The sequence below is a fragment of the Ursus americanus genome, chromosome 2, assembly GCF_024610735.1.
Source record: "Ursus americanus isolate L20-20 chromosome 2, mUrsAme1.1.p, whole genome shotgun sequence".
NCBI classification, from domain to species: domain Eukaryota; kingdom Metazoa; phylum Chordata; class Mammalia; order Carnivora; family Ursidae; genus Ursus; species Ursus americanus.
Window position 1 is genome coordinate 42812592 of NC_142128.1, and position 17919 is coordinate 42830510.

Genomic DNA, 17919 nt, shown 5'->3' on the forward strand with positions numbered 1-17919 from the left:
GCTGGGAGTGCAGTGGGGAGCACAACCCTGCGGAGGCTCTCGGAGGCTGGCGGCGGGAAGGCAGGCGGGAGAGGGGCTACTCAAATGGGGGCCCATCGGTGTGGAACCGACAGGGTCTACACTACCCGAGGACATTGAATCCGGATCCACTAACTGCCCACGCCTCCCAGAGGCTAACGAGATGGGTGGAGAATAGAAACCCAGCGCCTTTTCCATCAGGATCCCTCTCCTTACAGGACAGGAGGGCGCACCCCGGAAAGTGGATCTGCCCCCACCGACTCTCCCTGCCTAAATCCCTCCGACTGCCGCGATCGCTAACATGCTCCCGGCTTCCCACGGCGCTGCTTCCCAGGTGGATATGGAGGGCTCCTGCCCGCGCTCCTCCCTCGTGCTCTCTCCTTGGCTCCGCCCCCGACGGTGGCTCCGCCCTCGAGCTCCCCCGCCCCCGGCTGTGGCCCCGCCCCCGACTGGTTCTGCGGCGCTCTCGGGCGCTCCTGCACCCCAGCCCCGGCTCCGGCCCCGCCCCCGGCTGTGACCCCGCCCCCGGCTGTGGCTCTGCGGCGCCCCCGGGTGGCCCCGCGCGCTCTGCGGTTGCTCCCGCCGGCCAGCCCGCCCCGCACGGTTGTCGTGGAGAGGGACGCGGAGGCCCCGCCACTGCGGGCGGGGCGGGCGGTGGCCGCGGAGTAGAGACCCCCGGTTCGGCCGTCCCCTGGGCGAGCCCCACGGAGTCCTGTCTCGCCTCCTCGCCTGGTGGACCGCGCTGGCATGTCGGGTGAGGCGAGTGCGCCCGGGGCCTCCCCCAGGGCCCCGCGTCCCGGCACCCAGAAGTCGTCTGGCTCAGTGACCAAGAAGGGGGATCGCGGGGCCAAGGAGAAACCGGCAACCGTCCTGCAGCCGGTGGGCGAGGAGGAGCCCAAGAACCCTGGTAGGCGGGCGGCGGGGCCCCGCGCGCTCGGCTCTGCCAGGGCGGGTGGGCGCCGTCGTCGTGCCCGGCGCTGCACCAGTCGTGTGGAAGGCGGAGCCGGGGGAGAATCGTGGCACCCCTGGTGCTTAGAAGGAGCGCTGTGTTCAGCCAGCTCCTGGCACACAGCGAGGTGTTCTGCTAGCCGTTATGAAGCAGTGTGGCCTTGGGCACCGTCCTCTGTAGTAGGGAGATGTGAGGAGCGGTGCAGTCAGTTGGCGGTTGGAAAGTGTTTTGTAAACTTTGTCCCTCCACAAGCACACGTGTCGCACCCCCTGAGGCCAGCACTGTACTCCATCTCCGAAGACAAATCGCAGCACTCCCAGCCCCACTCCTGGAACCAGCTTGGCCGCTGTTTGAATTGAACTTGATCCTGGAGAATCCACACTGTGGATAAAATGCGATAAAATGTGATAAGATGCATGAGAGAAGAGGGTCCAGGGAGTGATAGGAGGTCTCGGTGGAGGGAGGTGGAGGAGGGTGGAGGAGGGAATCTACCAGGAGGTGACTTGAGTTTCATTCACTCATTCATTCAACACTTTTTGGATACAGAGAGAACAATACGCACACAGTCGCACACAGTCCGTTTACATTTTCTGGGAAAAGAAAACCACGGGCAGAGTACAAGTAAGCCTGTGGCTCAGAGCCCCAACCTCAACAGATGGTACATGAAGGGGAATTTATTGGAAAGCCTTTTTTTTTTTTTTCCCCAAAGTAGGCTCCACACCCAACATGGGGTTGGAACTCATGACCCTGAGATCTAGAACTGCATGCTCTATCAACTGAGCCAGCCAGGGGCCCCTGTTGGAAGGCTTCTGGATTCAAATCCACCTGCTTTGAGAGGGACGGGGCTTGCTGTCCCTGGACTCATGGGAAACGGACTTGGGAAGAGGCTCTGATTGTCAGACCTTAGTCAGGTGCCTGCCCCCAGACACCAGTCTGTATGGACAATGGCATGGAAGGCGAGAGAATGAGGCTGGGAGGTGGAGTATGAAGCATTTCAACAGTCCAGATGGGGCACGGCGGGAGTTGGAATAGAGAAGTGAGGGAGAATGGGTCAGGCTTCCTGGAAAGTAGAATTGGTGGTCTTGGCTGGGGTGGAAAGAGAAGGACATAGCAAGATTCCCAGGTTCTGGTAGGTGGGCTGAGGTGCCGTTCACACAGACAGGAACGCCTGGAGGAAGGGCGTGTGAGAGAAGACCTCAGACGCAGGATGTCAGCTGGACAGCTGGACACACTTGGGTCTGGAGCACTCAAGAGAGGGCAGGGCTGGAGATGTCACTTTGGGAGCTGCTGATGTCCAGGTGTATTTAAGGCCTGGGAAGAAAAGAGATTCCCCTGGGGCAGGAGGGGGTGTAACCAGAGAAGAGCAGAGCACCCAGGACCCAGCCTAGAGCTGTTAGGGGAGGGGCAGCTGGGGGGAAGTCTGGTGGGCCTGGGCCCAGGTGGGAGAGAATGGGGGTGACGACCGCCCAGGGACGCCGGGAAGGGCAACGTGGCAGGCAGGGCGGCATGATGTGCAGGGCTCAGGGTAGAGGGTGATGGCAGCGGCAGGAAGGTTTACAGATTTAGAGGAAATCCCATCTGCCGGCTTCTGTTTCTCAAGAAGTGCAAAGGCAAGGTCAGTAGTGACAGGCAGGAGGGAGGTGCGAGGTAGGGAGCAGGGGCAAGGCTCCTTCGGAGTGGCGCTGTCCCCTAGGTCACTGCTAGCTACAGCACAGCATTTCTGTCATCCCAAGAAGTTCTGCCAGGCAGCGCGTTTCTAGAGCAGTGGCGGCTCTCATGGTGCTGCCCTTGGACCAGTAGCTTTGGCATCACGCATGAGCTTGTTAGAAACGCATGTTCCTGACTCCACCGAGCCCGTGGAATCAGGGTCCCTGCGGAGGGAGCGGGGAGGAAACTGTTTTGGCTGGTTCTCCTGGTGTTGTTCAAGTTTGAGAGGGTCTGTTGTAGGGAAAGCTGGTGTGAGTGAAGCCGGAAGGGTTGAGGGCTCCCCCAGCAGGGGAACCGCCCTGGCAGGCAGGCAGTGTGCTGGAGACAGCTGTGCAGGGGGGTTACCCGGGGCTCTAAGCCTGCTCTCAGCCGCCCTGTCCAGGGAACTAAAGTGTCTTGTGTGTCATGCTCCCCCTGATGGCTGGGCGCTCAAGGAACGTGCCTCTCGCTCCTTTGCCAGGAGAACCCTCCAACCTGTCTTGTCTCGTCCCCACGAACGCAGAGCCCCTGTGCTCCCAGACCATCTACCACCTCCGGGCAGGCTCCCTGCTGTTATCTGTAGTCATCCGGGGCTCAGCCTGCAGTCCTGGCGGCCCCGGGCGGGCCGGGGGGGGGGGGGCAGTGCTGTGGGGGCTCCAGGCTGCCTGGCCCTTGGAAGAGCAGGCTGGTGCCAGGCCAACCCTTCTGCCTCCAGATTCTCCCACCCCCAGGGACACCCCTTCGGTCTCCAGGAACCTCTTTTCTTTTCTTTTCTTTTCTTTTCTTTTCTTTTCTTTTCTTTTCTTTTCTTTTCAAGATTTTATTTATTTATGTGACAGCCAGCCAGCGAGAGAGGGAACACAGCAGGGGAGTGGGAGAGGAAGAAGCAGGCTCCCAGCAGAGAAGCCTGATGTGGGACTCGATCCTGGAACACCAGGATCACGCCCTTAACGACTGCGCTACCCAGGCGCCCCTCCAGGAACCACTTCTTCCTGGGATGCCTGTGGGGGAGCAGAAAAAAGCAGGGGTCTCTGGGGACTCAGACACTCCGGTCTGCATAGCCCTCAGGATGGGATGTGGTGGGCGTCTGTCTGAATTAATGTAACTCTTGAATGAATTGATATTTCTAAAGCATTTAGAGCAGTGCAGGGCAGGAGTAAGTGCTGTATTCGCGTTTGCTGAGTAAATAAAAGCCAGATGCTCTGCGGGAGCTCCGTGTCCGGGTGGGGTGCCGGCGGGCTGGGACTGGACAGGTCCTCCTGGGTTCCTGCCTTTGCTCACAGCAAGCCTGGGCTTCTCTCCCCGAGGGACCCCGGGCCGTCCCAGCGAATCAGGGGCACGGGAGGAGGCTGGGCGGGGGACACTGTGGGAGGTGGCGGCACCCCCGGGGGGCCGGGCCGCGGAGGGGAAGCGGCCTTGACCGGGGGCTGGCTGGAGGCGCCCGCACAGAGGTCAGGCGCCTGGGGTTGTGTGCACCCCGCGCCCTCCGGCCCCCTTCCTCCGGGGTCTGGATTTCCCGCTCTTTGCTCTCAAGCGTTCTCAGCTGCGGGTCTTTACAACGTATCTTACGTTTAAAAAAAGGCTGTAAGGACGTCCTCCTTGGAGGAGGGGCCCCAGCTGTCCCGGGACCCAAAGCCCCGGGCGGGTGAGCCTGGGGACGCGGTGCCTGCTTGGTCCCCGCGGGCGGGGGACCCCGCAGGGCGCCCGCTGCTCTCTGCTGCCCCCCGGTGGCAGCCTCGGGGCACAGCCGCCGTACCCTCCCGCCGCCCCGCAGAGGAGTACCAGTGCACCGGGGTCCTCGAGACGGATTTCGCGGAGCTCTGCACGCGCTCGGGCTACACGGACTTCCCCAAAGTTGTCCCCCGGCCTCGCCCGCACCCGACCTTCGTCCCCTCGGCCTCGATGTCGGAAAAACCCACCCTAGGTGAGTGCCAGAGGAGCCCCGGGGGTGCCTGCCAGGGTCTCCTGGTGCAACCCAGCCTCCCGTTGCAAGGCAGGCCGAACGGCGGGGGCGCAGGGCAGTGTGTGCGGCGGTGACGGGAGGGTTCAAAGTGGCGGGGGTGAAGGTGGGTGAGTCTCCCGCCTTCCTTCCCAAACCCCAGCCGACCCCGGCCTGGCCCAAGAAGCAGCACCCCAGGCTGCCGCCCCCCACCCTACTTGAGTGGTACTCCCCTCCGGCCGCCGCCAGGCCAGTGGCGCCGCTTCCTCCCTCCTCCCCCCGTCTCCTCGCACCCCTGCCTTGTAGATGATCAGCGCCTGTCAGGGTCTTGTAGCCTCAACAGTGTGGAGAGCAAGTACGTGTTCTTCCGGCCCACCATCCAGGTGGAGCTGGAGCCCGAAGACAAGTCTGTGAAGGAAATCTACATCCGCGGTGAGCCCCGCCCTCCCGTTGCCCGCCCCCCCCCCCGCCCCCGGTCCCCGGGCTCCGGGCCTGAGGCGCCTTCCTCCTCCTCCTTCCACAGGTTGGAAGGTCGAGGAGCGGATCTTGGGTATCTTCTCTAAATGTCTGCCTCCGCTCAGCCAGCTGCAGGCCATCAAGTGAGGGGACACAGGGGCGGGGAGGGCGGGGAGGGCGGAAGGCCGAGGGGGCGCCGGGGCCTCTGGCTGCTTGGGAGACCAAGCGGGTGGGAGGAGGGGCATGAGGGAGGGTGTGGCTGGACCGGCCGCGGGGGCGGGGAGGGGCGGGTGGGAGTAGGGGCATGAGGGAGGGTGTGGCTGGACCGGCCGCGGGGGCGGGCAGGTGAGGCTCCAGCTGTTTCTGTACCCCGAGGCCAGCTTGTGGAAGGTGGGGCTGACCGACAAGACCCTGACCACCTTCACCGCGCTCCTGCCTCTCTGCGCATCCACGCTCAGGTCAGGCTGGGGTGGGCGAGTAGCGAGGGCCTGGCGGGGTGGGCAGTTTGGGGAGGACAGTGGCATCCCTGCCCAGGGATGTGCTGGTTTTTGAAGCTCCAATCTGACCAGAAGAAGTGGGTCCCTTTCCTGCCCACCTGACTGCTGCACATCCAGAGAGCCTGACCTCTGGGCCCCGTCCCTCCTCGCTGTCGCCCAGTTCCACCACCATTCACTTTCTCCCTGGAGGTTTTCCCTTGAGCCCGCTGCCTGGGACCTACTGCTGGACTGAGGGCTGGCTCTTATCCGCCGGGATCAGGCAGTCCCTTGAGGGAGGGAGAAGGATTTAGGACAGACACTGCAGGACTGCATGGGCACCGTGGCAGTGGGGAGTGCGGGCATAGAAGGAGGGCCACCCCATTTCATTGGTGTAGGACAGGGAGACAGGAGGGCTGCCTGGAGGAGGTGGTGCTGAGCTGAACAGTGAAGGAGGAAGAGGAGGGGGCAGAGCGAGGTGAGAGGGGGTGTAGCTACAGCTGCGGTTTGCAAAGCTGGTTTGGCCGCTCCTTCCCAAGGCTCCCCCAGCAGCCTTGACTTACCCTGCTTCACAGAACAGACCCCCAGTGCCTCACAATGGCTTGCCCACCTTCCCCCGTGGGTAGGACAGACACTTCTCCAGGGCGGGGATGGTGTCTTCTGCAGCTGGAGGCCCTCAACACTCTCCCTAGAGAACACCAGGACGCATAACTTGTGTCCATTGTGGGAATTAGAAACAAATTAGCTGGCAGAAACAAAACTGCAGCATTCATTTTAAGATACAAAAATAAGTCAGATCGACATAATCAAATAATTTAAAATGAATGTAATCAGGTTTAGGTGAAAGCCGAGCCAACCCGAAAAGCTGAGCATTGATACTAAATTGTGGGAGAATATTTTCAAGTGGAGAAATTTCTAGCCATTAGTTCAATTTTTGTTGTGACTTGGAAAACGTCCTCTACTCTCACCCCCACCGTGGGAGGAGCCACTGCTTGTGGGGTGGCCTGCGACAGTCCCATACTCCCGCCTCACACATCTGCTCTCAATGTAGTGGCTTAAAAGAACCACCATTTATTATCTCCGGGTGTGAGATAAATCCAGGAGCAGCTGAGCTGGGGGGAGCTGTTGGCTGGGGCTGCTGTCACCTGGCTGGGCTGCAGGATCTGTCTCCGGGCTCCGGCGTGGCCCCCGGCCGGCTGCAGCGCCCCCTGCAGGTGGACAGCCCAGCGCGTGCCACGGAGCCGCTAACGTGGAGGCCACAGGCTTTTTGGAACTTGAACTTAAAAGTGACACCTCACCCCTTTGGCCATATCCCATTCCGTCAGAAGTGAGGCACCAGGTCCAGGCACCCTCCGGGGCAGGAAGTGGTGGTCACAGGAATCGTTCCAGAGGCCACCTCACCACAGGCCACTATCACTGGGGAGTGACCACGTTGCCACGGCCACACTTCTGTCCCATAAAATTTCCTCCGTTGGAAGGCCATCCTTTGATTCTGTTTCCAAGCTGCACCCCAGAGACCCACACCTCCTCGCTCACCCCTTCCCTCCTGGGGCCTCAGCGGTGCCTCCTGGTTCTGACCTTCCCCATCCTCAGGAAGGTGTCTCTGGAGGGCAACCCGCTGCCCGAGCAGTCCTATCACAAGCTCATGGCGCTGGACAGCACGTGAGACTGCTTTTTCTCGCCCCCTTTCTCTGGGCCTGTTCCCTGTCCAGGTCAGCCCTAGCACCCTTCCTTGCCCTCCACCACCTGTCCAGGGATCCTCGATTCCTGCCCCTCCACCGTCAGCGGTCAGGCCCTTGGGAGAGGTGAGACCGGACCCCATGTTCCCAGCGAGGCTGCTCTCCCCCCACGCGCAGGATCTCCCACTTGTCCCTACGAAACAACGACATCGATGACAACGGGGCACAGCTGCTGGGCCAGGCTCTGTCCACGCTGCACAGCTGCAATCGGACCCTGGTCTCCCTCAACCTGGGCTTCAACCACATTGGGGACGCGGGTGCTGGCTACATCGCAGATGTGCGTGTCTGGTGGGGACCCAGGAGCGGGGTGGCTGGCCCCGGGCTTACACTCGCCCCCCCCCCAGGGCCTCCGGCTGAACCGCGCCCTGCTCTGGCTGTCGCTGGCGCACAACCGCATCCAGGACCAGGGCGCCCTGAAGCTGGCCGAGGTGGGTGAGCTGGTGGGGAGGGGGTCGGGATCCCTGGCTGGCATCTGACTGGGCCACTCGCCCCAGGTCCTGCGCCCCTTTGAGCTGACGCACACCGAGGTGGTCGAGCGCCGCCGCCTCCTGCTGGAGAAGGGGTCTCAGGAGCGCTCACGATTGGTGAGCCCTGCGGCCCTCCCGCCTTTCCTAAGCCGGCCTCTCCCTGGGCCCTTCGGTTGTCGGCCCGTCTTCGGCACGCGCCCCCCCCCCCCCGCCGTGCAGGCCTAGCAGGCGTCTGCGCTGCGACGGCCCAGCCGAGCATGTCTTTGGGCAGCAGTGTGTGGGGCAAGGGGAAGGGCAGAGTTAGAGTCCAGAGCTCGGGCTGTCTGCTCACCCGTGGAGTGGCTGCTTCGTGGGGCCGGAGAGGACTGACGCCGTGAATTCACGCGATGCACCTGGAGCCGTGAAAGTCTCCTACTGTTTCCCTCCCAGTGTGAGAGTCTGAGTCCCCACCCCAGCGCGTCCCCCCAGAGGCGTCCCCAACAGCAATGTCGGCGTTTAGGCAGGGAGATGGGGTGGGGGTGCTGTCCGTCCAGCCAGGCATGAGGCCCCCCTCACCACTCCTTGAGGAAGGGGTGCTGGCTGCTTCTTCCATCCCCTCCTCTTTGCGAGCACAGCCTTCCTCCTCCCGACACGGGGACTCCAAAGCAGAGCGCGACAAGAACCCCCTGATGGGGGTCAGCAGTGCCGCACTGGCCGAAAAGCCAGACAAGACGTCGACAACGAAGACCCCGAAAGGCCTGGGCAAGAAAAAGGAGAAATCAGGGGTAGGTGCGCTGGGAGCCAGGCTGGGCAGGGGAGGATGCCTCTGTGGAGCTCAGGCAGGGGGAGGGAGGTGGCCTTGGAAGGCCCTGGGGCAGGCCTGGAGGCCAAAGTTTTGGCTTCCCCCACGGCTCTGGTCCCCGGGGAGCAGGTCTTTCCTTTCTCTCCCTGCGTGCCCCACAGGACCCGGTGAAGAAAGAGGAGAAGTCAGGGTCTGGGCAGTCACCCACACAGGGAACCCCCAAGAAAGAAGACCCCGCCAAGGCAGGCAAGGGGAGTAAGTGCTGTTGCCCTTCTGTGCGACCTCCTTGCCGCGGGAGAAGGAAGAGCAGTGGGCTGGACGTGGGGGGCCGTCCTCCTGCTGCCGTCCCTCTCTGGGCCGTGTTTCCTTCTGCTGGCGAGCCCCCCATCCTGCACCGGGCACGGCGCACCCCTGGTCCCCCGCCTGGACCCACGTGGCACTGCCCTGAGGAAAGAGACCCACCCACCTAGTTCTGTTCCCATTGCTCCCGATCCCAAGGTTTGAGGGGCGTCCCTCCTTGCCCAGCCTGTTCCCTCTGGGGCCCCAGGGCGGTATGGCACGTCTGTGCGGTGCATTCTGGATCCTTTTCCGTGCTCCAGAGGTCACCATCCCCGAGCAGAAGCCGAGCAAAGGAAAGGGGCCCAAGACCGGGAACAAAGAGAAGCGCAGCTTCCTGATGGAGTCCGAGGTAGGCTGGGGAGCGGGGTGGGCGCGGGCGGCGGGGTGGGCAGCCGTGCCTTCCCTGCAGCGTGTGTCTCCAGCCCGTCCTGGAGGGTCTCTCTGGCTTCCATTTGCATCCTGCGTCCACGAGTGTCCCCGCCATCCCCGCGGGGCTCGCTGGGGGGAGGGTAGGAGCTCAGTGCTCTCCTTTCCCTTCAGGCTTTCCCTGATGTCTCAACTGTCCCTGCGACCGCGGGGCCGCTAGTCACTTCCCCAGGTCTCATCCGCTGGTGCGCTCCCCCATCCTCCTCGCCCCTGAAAGCAGCCCCCCCGGAAGGCGGGGCGTCTTTACAGTCCCGGTGCCGCCCTACTGGTGCGCAGCCCCTGGAGACCCTCTCTCTTTTGCTACTGGAGCCTTCCTTTCCCCTTTCACCTCAGACCGGCTTGCGGCTCGCTCCAGAGCTTTCCCGACTGCTGACTCCACAGCGCCCACCCGCTCCAGCCCTCAGTTGCCCCCCCACCCCGTGTCCTCACCTTCTGTCTCCTTCAGGAGACCTCCGCCCTAGGCAGGGAGGGGCCTCTCCTCTTGGGAGTCTTCTCTGCCACCAAGACAAGATCCTACCAAAGAGAAGGTCAGGTGGAGACGGCCTGGGCTGCCTTTAAAAAATTTTTTTATTAAGTCATCTCTATGCCCAGTGTGGGGCTCAGCTCACGACCCCGAGATCAAACGTGGCTGGCTCTGCTCTTGCAGCAGAGCTAGCCAGGCGTCCCCCCAGGGGTTTGCTTTGCCCCTGCCCTTCCTGACCTCGCCCCGCCTCTGGCCGGTCTGCGGGCTCGTCCGTGCGCTGGTCCGTGGGCGTCCCCGCTGCCCTCATTGCTGTGGCTGCTTGCAGACCAGTGGCCAGCACTGCTTCCCGCTTTTGCTCTGGCCCTTTTCTCTGCCTGACCGATGGCCTGTCTCCTCCCCCTCCTCCTCTGTAGCAAGGAGCGCAGGCCCTGCCCCTGTCGGCCCCAGGCCCCTGGCGCACAGGCACCTGCTCCCGGACACTGATCTGGGCTGCGGGCCTCCTCTGGACCCTACAGAGTCGAGCTTCTGTGTGTGCGTGTGCGGGGGGACTCTAGCTTCTGTGTGCGTGTGTGGGGAGAATCCAGCTTCCCTGCGTGCGCGCGCGTGGGGGGAACTCCGGCTTCCCTGCGTGTGCGCGTGGGGGGTGACTCCGGCTTCCCTGCGTGTGCGCGTGGGGGGGGACTCCGGCTTCCGTGCGTGTGCGCGTGGGGGGGGGACTCCGGCTTCCCTGCGTGCGCGCGCGTGGGGGGAACTCCGGCTTCCCTGCGTGTGCGCGTGGGGGGGGGACTCCGGCTTCCCTGTGTGTGCGCGTGGGGGTTGCGCCATCCTGGCTCCCAGCTCACTATCCAGGGTTGCTTCTGGGGGTGCAGGCTGGTCTCTGTCCTCTGTCCTGAGGACAGAGGGCAGGGCTGCGGGGCGCGCGCCCCTGGGCTGAGCTGCGGTGGCCCTACTTTAGCAGCTGGTTGCTGAGACTTCAGAGATGGTTAACCCTCTCCTGGAGCCTGTGGAACACCGAGAGGGGAAAGTGTTCATGCCCGGGAACAAGGTCCTTTTGCACCTCAACCTCATGCGTATGTTTGCTGAGCGCCCCTGTCATCCTCCCCGGAGGACTCCTGGGCCCCATGCAGCCCCTAGGCGCGGCGGGGGGCAGCCCCAACTCCAAGGAGCACAACATGGTTGTGCCACAGCTGGGCATCGTGAGGGTGGAAGCTGTCCCGCCCCGGGCTTGCGGTGAGAGCAGGTCAGGCCCGCAGTCTGGCAGTTAGTGTGGGGAGAGAGACGCAGGTGGGAGGACAGAGGCAGGAAGGCCAGAGGGAGAGTCAGAGGAATGAGGGGCAGGGGCAGGGGGCCACCTGGGCTGCTCCCCCACCAGGAAACCGCATCACCGAGGTGGGGCTGGAGAGCTTCTTGGCCACAGTGCAGCACCAGGCCCAGTTCTCCAAGTCCAGGAGCACGGCCAGGGGCCCCGTGGGGCTGCTGCACCTGTCGCTGGCGGTAAGTCCCCTGCCCTCAAGCAGGTCTGGGGGGCTCCCTCATGCTTTTCCCACAGCTACCTCCACCGTGCCTTTTCTCCTTGTCCCCCGACCCTCACCCACCCTGTCCCGGGAAACGGTCTCCTCCCAGAGGACTGATCCTTATCCCTTTCTCATCTGTCACCTTCTTTTCCCTCCTTCAGAAAAACTGCTTCTCCCCGCAATGTCCCACGTACACCATGATCCAGGAGCTGATGCTTCCAAGGGACCCCATCAGTAAGGCCAAGCCCAGAGAGGAGGAGACCATGGCTTCCTCCACCTAGCCCCCTTCCTGCTTCTTCCCCAGCCGCAGCAGCTCTGCTCCGCGTGGTGGGCTGGCCTCCCCGGGGCAGATCTTGGGTCATTAACAAAATCTATTATTGCTGTACTTTCCCCCTTGAGGTTGCCTGAAAACTTTGTTCCAGAACTACATGGAATGTTTGGACTCTGAGTCTCTTCATGTCCCTCGGCCTTTGCGGCTCTCCTGCCTTCTCAGGCCTGCTTCTTTGCTTGTGCTCTGCCTGTGTTCCCTGGAGGACACGGAACGTGCCAGGGTGCACATGCAGCCACTGGTCTCCGAGGCAGGCAGTGGGAAGACTGGGACTGTAATCCAACCGCACAGGCCCCGCGGAAGGGGCGCGGGCAGGGTGGACGGGAGGGGCTCGGGCTCTGCCATTCCAGGCCCCCAGCTCTTCTGCGTCTTCCTGCTGGGCACAGGTGTCTGGTCGCTTTGGAGGAGTCAGGGACTCAGCTAAGGAAATGCAGGGTCGGCAGTCTACTTTGGAGAGGCTGGTGAGTCTCTGCATCGACATAGCGGAGGCCAAGCACCATGTGGGCCAGTACCTTCACCGGCCGATGTCGGCAGTCTGAACCCAGGGACGCCCCGATGGCAGGCGGGCCAGAGGAGCCTGGAGAGCTGGGGGCTCCGCGGCTCTACCCTTTAGTGCTGCCTCCCTGGAGATCACCTATGGATGGGGCCCACGGAGCATGGGGCTGACCTCCGGGGAGCTTCCAGAAGTGTCCCTGCTGCCCTGGCAGATTTAACCTGGCCATATCCCCTCAGCCCACGGAGATCCACTCTACCCGCCCCAAACTCCCGCTCTGCGAGGCTCAGCGGCTGTCATGGGCCTCCCTGTGCCTCTGGGGACCTGGCCACCGAGCTTCTGCAGGAAACACAGCTCAGCTCTGGAACGCCCCCCACTGGGCACACTGCAGGGCCCCTCGGCTTCTCCAGACTCCTGTGACTCGCGTGTAGGAATTCCGATGCCCACCTGGACCCCAAGTCCATGGGGTCGGCATGTGGCACGTGCTAGGTCTGGGAGGGAGCACGAGACAGAGCTGAAAGGGAATCTGTCCCTTGGTCCATTGATAAAGGCAGAGGGGCGGGAGGTCTGGGCGATGCGGCTGCGCCCCGTGTGGCTTCCAGGGTGTCAGGGCCCATGGGACAGAGCGGAGGCTGAAGCCAGTGAGGATCGGCCAGGCCTCTGACACGGCCCTCCTCGTTTTGTCTTTAGAGTCCTGGGGCTCATGGAGGGCAGCGACTGAGGTCTCCCGACTCTGGGCCCACTGCCTGTGCGTGTGTTCCGATGGTGTGGGTTCTGTCTTTTCCCGCTTTGCCCGTGGGGGCCCTAGAACTTAGCCTGCCCGATGGCGGCTCAGTGAGCACACGTGGGAAGCTTTGGGGGGGGGTCTCTGGCCACAGTGGGGCCTGGGGGCTTGATGCCAGGGGTGGGGGCTGCCTTCTGTGTCCTCCACCCAATCCTGAGAACAACCACAGTATCTTTTACCAGAGCAGTTCCAGAAATCACACACACACCACCACGGTTGAAGAATATTTAACTTTTCTTAAAAAAAAAAAAAAAAAAATCTTAACCATGAGAGAAAGAAAATAAGAGTATACATTATTTTAACAGGAAAACAGTCATTTCCATCTCTATATTTTATATATTATATATATATTTATATATATATGTATATATACACCTAGCACAGTGTGTCTATTCTATCGGTCCGCAGGGAGGGGGCTGGCATGGGGTGAGCGACCGATGCTGCTGTGGCCCCTGCGATGGTCCTGGGTTAATGCAGGGACTCCAGCATTCACACCCCCTGCCCCCACCTCCTGGGCCTGGTTTTTAGGGCCGTACCGAATACACTGGTTTTTCTCTAGGGAGAGGGTGGGGAAGGGTGGACAGAGGTGGGGTCAGGAACTCCCCGAAGAGGACAAGTCCTAGGAGCGGGGAGAAGCTCTCTGCTTGTGCCACAGAGACTGGGCTCTCAAGCCACATGGGCTGGGACACCCTCCCGCTCATGGGGACCCGGGTGCTCAGGTCTGGCTCCCCCCTCGGGCCCTGACTCCGGAGCTGGCCTGTTAACTAGGAGATGCGAGCTGTCCCTCTGGGCCTGCCTCCGGCCCCGAGGAACAGAAACAAAACAGGTCAAAGTTATTTACAAAGCAAGACGCACATACGGCCCGTACGTATTTATAGGAAACCGAAGTGACTCCGAGGAGAGAAGCGGGGTGCCCACTTCAGCCCCAGGGTCCTGAGAAGAGGGGAGGGAGGAAGAAAGTGCATTTACACAGAGACTCCTCCTTTCACCTGCGTGTCTGGGGGGGCCTTTCAGATGCAGTCAGCATGCTCAGGAGAGGCCTTGGGGGGCGGCTGGAGGGAGGGGGAGACACTGACACTTGACTGGGACCTGAGCAGACCAAGCGACATGCGGGGCGCCCCCGGGGGTCTCAGCTAGACCCGTTCTCCACGGCCTCCACTGCGCGGAGGTCTGGGCTCCCACTGCCCTGTGCCCCTGCCTCGGGCCAGTCCCCAGAGCACGAGTGGGCGGTTACAGTCCTGGGGACGAGGTCACGGGCGCCACGCTGTCTTCCAGGGGGGCGTCGGAACCTGTGGAGGTGGGGGGGGGGGGAGGACGGTGAACAGCTGGCCCAGGGGGAGGGAACACCCTCCCTCGGCCCCCCGCCCCGGGGGTGTTCGTGCTCATGAGACAAGGCATGGAGTTTCCCGTGGGACCTGGAAAGGGCTGTCTGCTGCCCCCCCCCCCCCATCCGTCCGTCCGCCTCAAGCCTGTGGGCAGCTCTGCGCTGCCACGCTCATTACGAGCCGCTCTCCGGAGGGAGACCAGCTCCCCTGGTTCGTTCTCTCTCTAATCCAAGGAGGGTTTCCCATTTTTAGGGGAGCTTCTGTGGGCTTTCCCCTAAAAGATCCTTTTCTGAAGCTGAGGGTGTGACTTAACTTACTCAGGGGGGATGAGGACCCGTGTCCGCCCCCCATGGGTACACACAGGACATCGCCTCGCTCACCATCCTCTGAGCATGGCCCTGGCTGGTGGCCGTCTCTGGAGTCGCAGGCCAGGGCTTCCCTGGCCGGAGGTGACAGGGAGCTGTCTGTCCATCTAGCTGCCTCCGTATGGAAACTGCCCACGGGTGTGGTGCCGCCCGACGCCTCTCCCGCGAGGGACCTGAGCAGCTCTCTGTGGGCCAGCTCCATGTCCTGGGACAGCAGCAGGGGAACGTCTGACCTTGGTCCCGTGCAGCAGGCCCTGGAGAAGGGGCCGCTCCCTCGCTGGGCCCAGGGGCAGCTCTGTGCTCCAGGGCGGCTGCTGGGAGAGCCCAGGCCAGAGGACATACCTCCCTCGTGGGGGCGATGGGTCTCGGGACAAAGGACTGAGCGCCCCCCAGGCCTGAGAACCCCCACACCCCACCCACCTTGAGCCTGTTGAGCTTGACCGTGAGCTGCTCGATGGTGCGGAAGATGCTGCCCACGTCCCTGAGGGCCAGGCTGGGCGGCGAATGGCGAGGGCGCCCGTGACCTCCACCGGCTCCCCGAAGCCGCCAGGCAGGAAGGCTCTCGGGCTGGGAGGGCTCGGTGCTGGAGTCCGGGGGTCCGGCCGGCATGCTGACATAGAAGCAGTTCCCTGTCCGCGCGGCAAGAGAAGGCGATCAGAAGGCGCATACAGAGGAAGTGGGAGCCACTTCCCGCACCCCAGTGCTCCCTGTGCTGACCCGGGGGGGCGGGATGCCATCCTACGCACAAGCCCAGCGCACGCTAGCCTCACGCTGCCCACCCGTCGTCCCCTAAAGGCCCTCCTCCTCCAGAAAGCCTTCTAGGTGGCCCACGCGGGAGGGAAGATGCTCAGTGGTGGAGCTTAGGGAGACGGCGGTGCCTCCCAGTCCTTGAAGGAGGCGCAGAAAGGGGGGCTGGTCGGGAAAGGAACGCAGGGAGGCTCCTTCCCATTTGTCCCATCTCAAGCTCTCCCGATGAACGGCCACACAGCCCCCTGCCCCCATGGCCATCTCCTACAGGATCCCACAGAGCCCTTGGCTCACACAGGGGGTCAGCCATGGCGGGAGGGAGGAAGAGGGGAGACACCAAGGACGTGGGGCTCCGGGCCTCGTTTGCCTCCCCACCTGTCTCACGACTCAGCACCAACTATTCTCCAGACTACAGCCCCCCCCACTCCCCCGGGCTCTCCCGGTCCGGTCCCCAGGTGCTACTCCTCCCCGGTCCAAAGGGAGCACCCTGTGACTGCAGGCGGGGCTCAACTCCCACAGCCAGACTCTACCCCCACCCCCGTAGCCCTGCCCACAGCCCTGGCCCGGCTCTGACTCCAAGGTGAAGCTCATTACCCGCAGTCTCTGCTCCGCCTTCCACTTCGGGCTCAGGCCCTGACTGGCTGCTCTCTGGGAGCATAGCCTTGCTGCCCGCCACCTCGGCCTCGGCCGCACCAGCGCCACCACCAGCTGCCGCTACCACCACCACCAGCGACAGCAGACACCAGGAGAGCAGGGGAGGGGGGAGCAGGGGCAGGGAAGGGGGGAGCACGGAAGGGGAGGAGAGCAAGGAAGGGGGGAGCAGGGGAGGAGAGGGGGAGCAGGAAGGGGAGGGGGAGCAGGAAGGAGGGCAAAGGCAGCAGGGGGTGAAAAAGAAGGGACAACAAAGTGAACACAGGTTACAGTGAAGACGACCAGGGGGCTGCAGAGAAGCCGTCCACCAGTTCACCGAAGGGCAGAGAAGAAAGGTCAGTCCCAGAAACCTGGAGAGGGGGCGGACCTCGGGCAGATAGGGCGAGAAGTGCAGCGGAGGACGGACCCACCCCGGGCCGGAGCACCTGCTTCACGCTTCACTCTATCCTGCAGGCCTCCTCCCACCGCTCCGGGGACCTCCGTCCCTCGGGCTCACGGCTCTGCCCAAAGCCGTCCTGAAACCCCATCCTAGCTGCTCTTGGCTCTTTGGGCTTGACACTGCCCATTGCCTCCCCGAAGCCAGGGTGCTCTCCCCCTGCCACGTCGGCTCGCCACGCACCCCTGTGCTGCCAGGGCCCTCGGCGAGGCCGCGAGCATCGGCCCGTGTCAGGTGTGAGGAGAGCCACATGGTTTCCTGAGGACTCCGAGCGGAAGTGCTCACGGACAGCTGGCTTGTGCCAGGCAGTGCGGACGTCCTCGCGCTACGGTCACGTTCGGGGGGGGGGGGGGGCACAGCATTTTGTCAAGGGTCATGCAGACGTTAGGGGACGGGCTCTGAAGCTTGGTCGTCCGATCCCAATCTGTGCGGCACCAGCGTCTCCTGCCAGGACCCCACGCGAGCCCCTGCCCACGTGGCTTCCGGGGTAAAGAGCCATCTGGAAGACTCGTCTCCACGCGGACGTCCCGACGTACGTTACCTTTTCTCACGACTTTGTAACTTCCTGCCACCTCGGTGCTTAAAGCCTCTTCCTCTGGGTTCCTGTCCAACTCGGGAGACTCCCAGATCCCGGAATTCCTGGCCCGTGGGGGCAGCTGTTCCAGAGAACTGAGAGCCACGTCCTCCTGCTCTGGCCCTTCACCCCCGGGGGGGCCGTGCCCTGGGGCGCTTGGGTCCCTGGGGCGCCAGCTGCTGCTTCCGAGAGAAGGCGCAGGCATCAGGCCGTCATCAGGCTCCCCGGCGGGCTGAGGTTCGGGGCGGTGACCGGGCAGCAGGCCGCACAGAATCAGGTGCCGCAGGCTCTCCACTGGAGGGAAAAAGGGCGCTGGCTTCCCTGGCACGGGCCGGAGACAGAGCGGCGGTGCTGCTCCCCTCCCCGACTCCCAACGGGGAGAAGCTGCCTCAGTCACAGGCGCAGCTGGGGGTGGGGATGGGGGGGGTGTCACACAGTCTCGGCACCGTCTCTCCTCACGCATGCGCAGGGAGAGCCCTCTGACAGGTGCAGGCTGCGGGCATCCGCCAGGCGCCGGGGCCGGCAGGCACTCACCGTCTTCCAGGGCTGAGTCGGCGAGCCCTTCCGTGAACAGCGGACCGGGGAGGGGCAGGAGGATGGGGTCTCTCGTCCGGCCTCCCCTGTTCTCTCCATCCAGGGATGCGGAGGGGTGAGGCAGGGCACCCAGCTCCCCCTCGATGCTGCCTTCCTGCTCGGGATCGTCTAGGAGGCCCGCGTGCTTCCCCTCAACCCTCTGCTGGGGTCCAGTGCCTGCTTTGGTTGGGAGAACAGCATAAGGCGGAGGGGGAAGGCACGTAGGGGCTGACCCCACGCCCAGCTCTGGATTCGAGGGGCTAGAACCTTGACTGATTCATTCCACGGATGGTTACTGAGCGCCTACGATGGCCAGACCCTGCCCCAGGCTCTTAGCATACACCGGTAATAAGACAAAGATCCCCGCGCATGCGCAGCTTAAATTCTAGTGTG

General features: G+C 63.3%; 2 protein-coding genes across 12 annotated transcripts in view; one reads left to right on the plus strand and one right to left on the minus strand.

The window, feature by feature from the left end:
• The first annotated feature begins 666 nt into the window (after positions 1–666).
• On the plus strand, positions 667–11853 carry LRRC71 (leucine rich repeat containing 71). The gene is made up of 15 exons (XM_045784614.2): positions 667–925; positions 4428–4577; positions 4899–5024; positions 5116–5191; positions 5429–5506; positions 7115–7183; positions 7378–7537; positions 7605–7688; positions 7755–7844; positions 8342–8491; positions 8670–8763; positions 9108–9196; positions 10692–10806; positions 11109–11230; positions 11412–11853. The coding sequence occupies exons 1-15, from the start codon at positions 766–768 to the stop codon at positions 11529–11531; spliced, it is 1683 nt and encodes a 560-aa protein (XP_045640570.2). The 5' UTR covers positions 667–765; the 3' UTR covers positions 11532–11853.
• A 1213-nt stretch (positions 11854–13066) lies between these two features.
• The window catches only part of ARHGEF11 (Rho guanine nucleotide exchange factor 11), an 82010-nt gene continuing 77157 nt past the window's right edge, over positions 13067–17919 (minus strand). For 7 of the 11 annotated variants that reach the window (XM_045784812.2, XM_087855240.1, XM_045784807.2 and 4 more), the window contains 6 exons: positions 17488–17706; positions 16921–17247; positions 15887–16006; positions 14966–15174; positions 14561–14750; positions 13067–14144 (listed from right to left, as the gene is read on the minus strand). In XM_045784812.2, the coding sequence (XP_045640768.2) occupies positions 14086–14144; positions 14561–14750; positions 14966–15174; positions 15887–16006; positions 16921–17247; positions 17488–17706 (1124 nt within the window). In that variant the 3' untranslated portion in view covers positions 13067–14085. The remainder of the gene's footprint in view (positions 14145–14560; positions 14751–14965; positions 15175–15886; positions 16007–16920; positions 17248–17487; positions 17707–17919) is intronic. The other 4 variants (XM_087855243.1, XM_045784810.2, XM_045784808.2 and 1 more) reach the window with 2 other exon arrangements.

Coding starts and splice junctions, on each gene's coding strand:
- LRRC71 (XM_045784614.2), top strand. CDS start 766: ATGTCGGGTGAGGCGAGTGCGCCCGGGGCCTCCCCCAGGGCCCCGCGT. Junction 5,507..7,114: donor CTCTGCGCATCCACGCTCAG/GTCAGGCTGGGG, acceptor CCCCATCCTCAG/GAAGGTGTCTCTGGAGGGCA. Junction 7,184..7,377: donor CTCATGGCGCTGGACAGCAC/GTGAGACTGCTT, acceptor CCCCACGCGCAG/GATCTCCCACTTGTCCCTAC.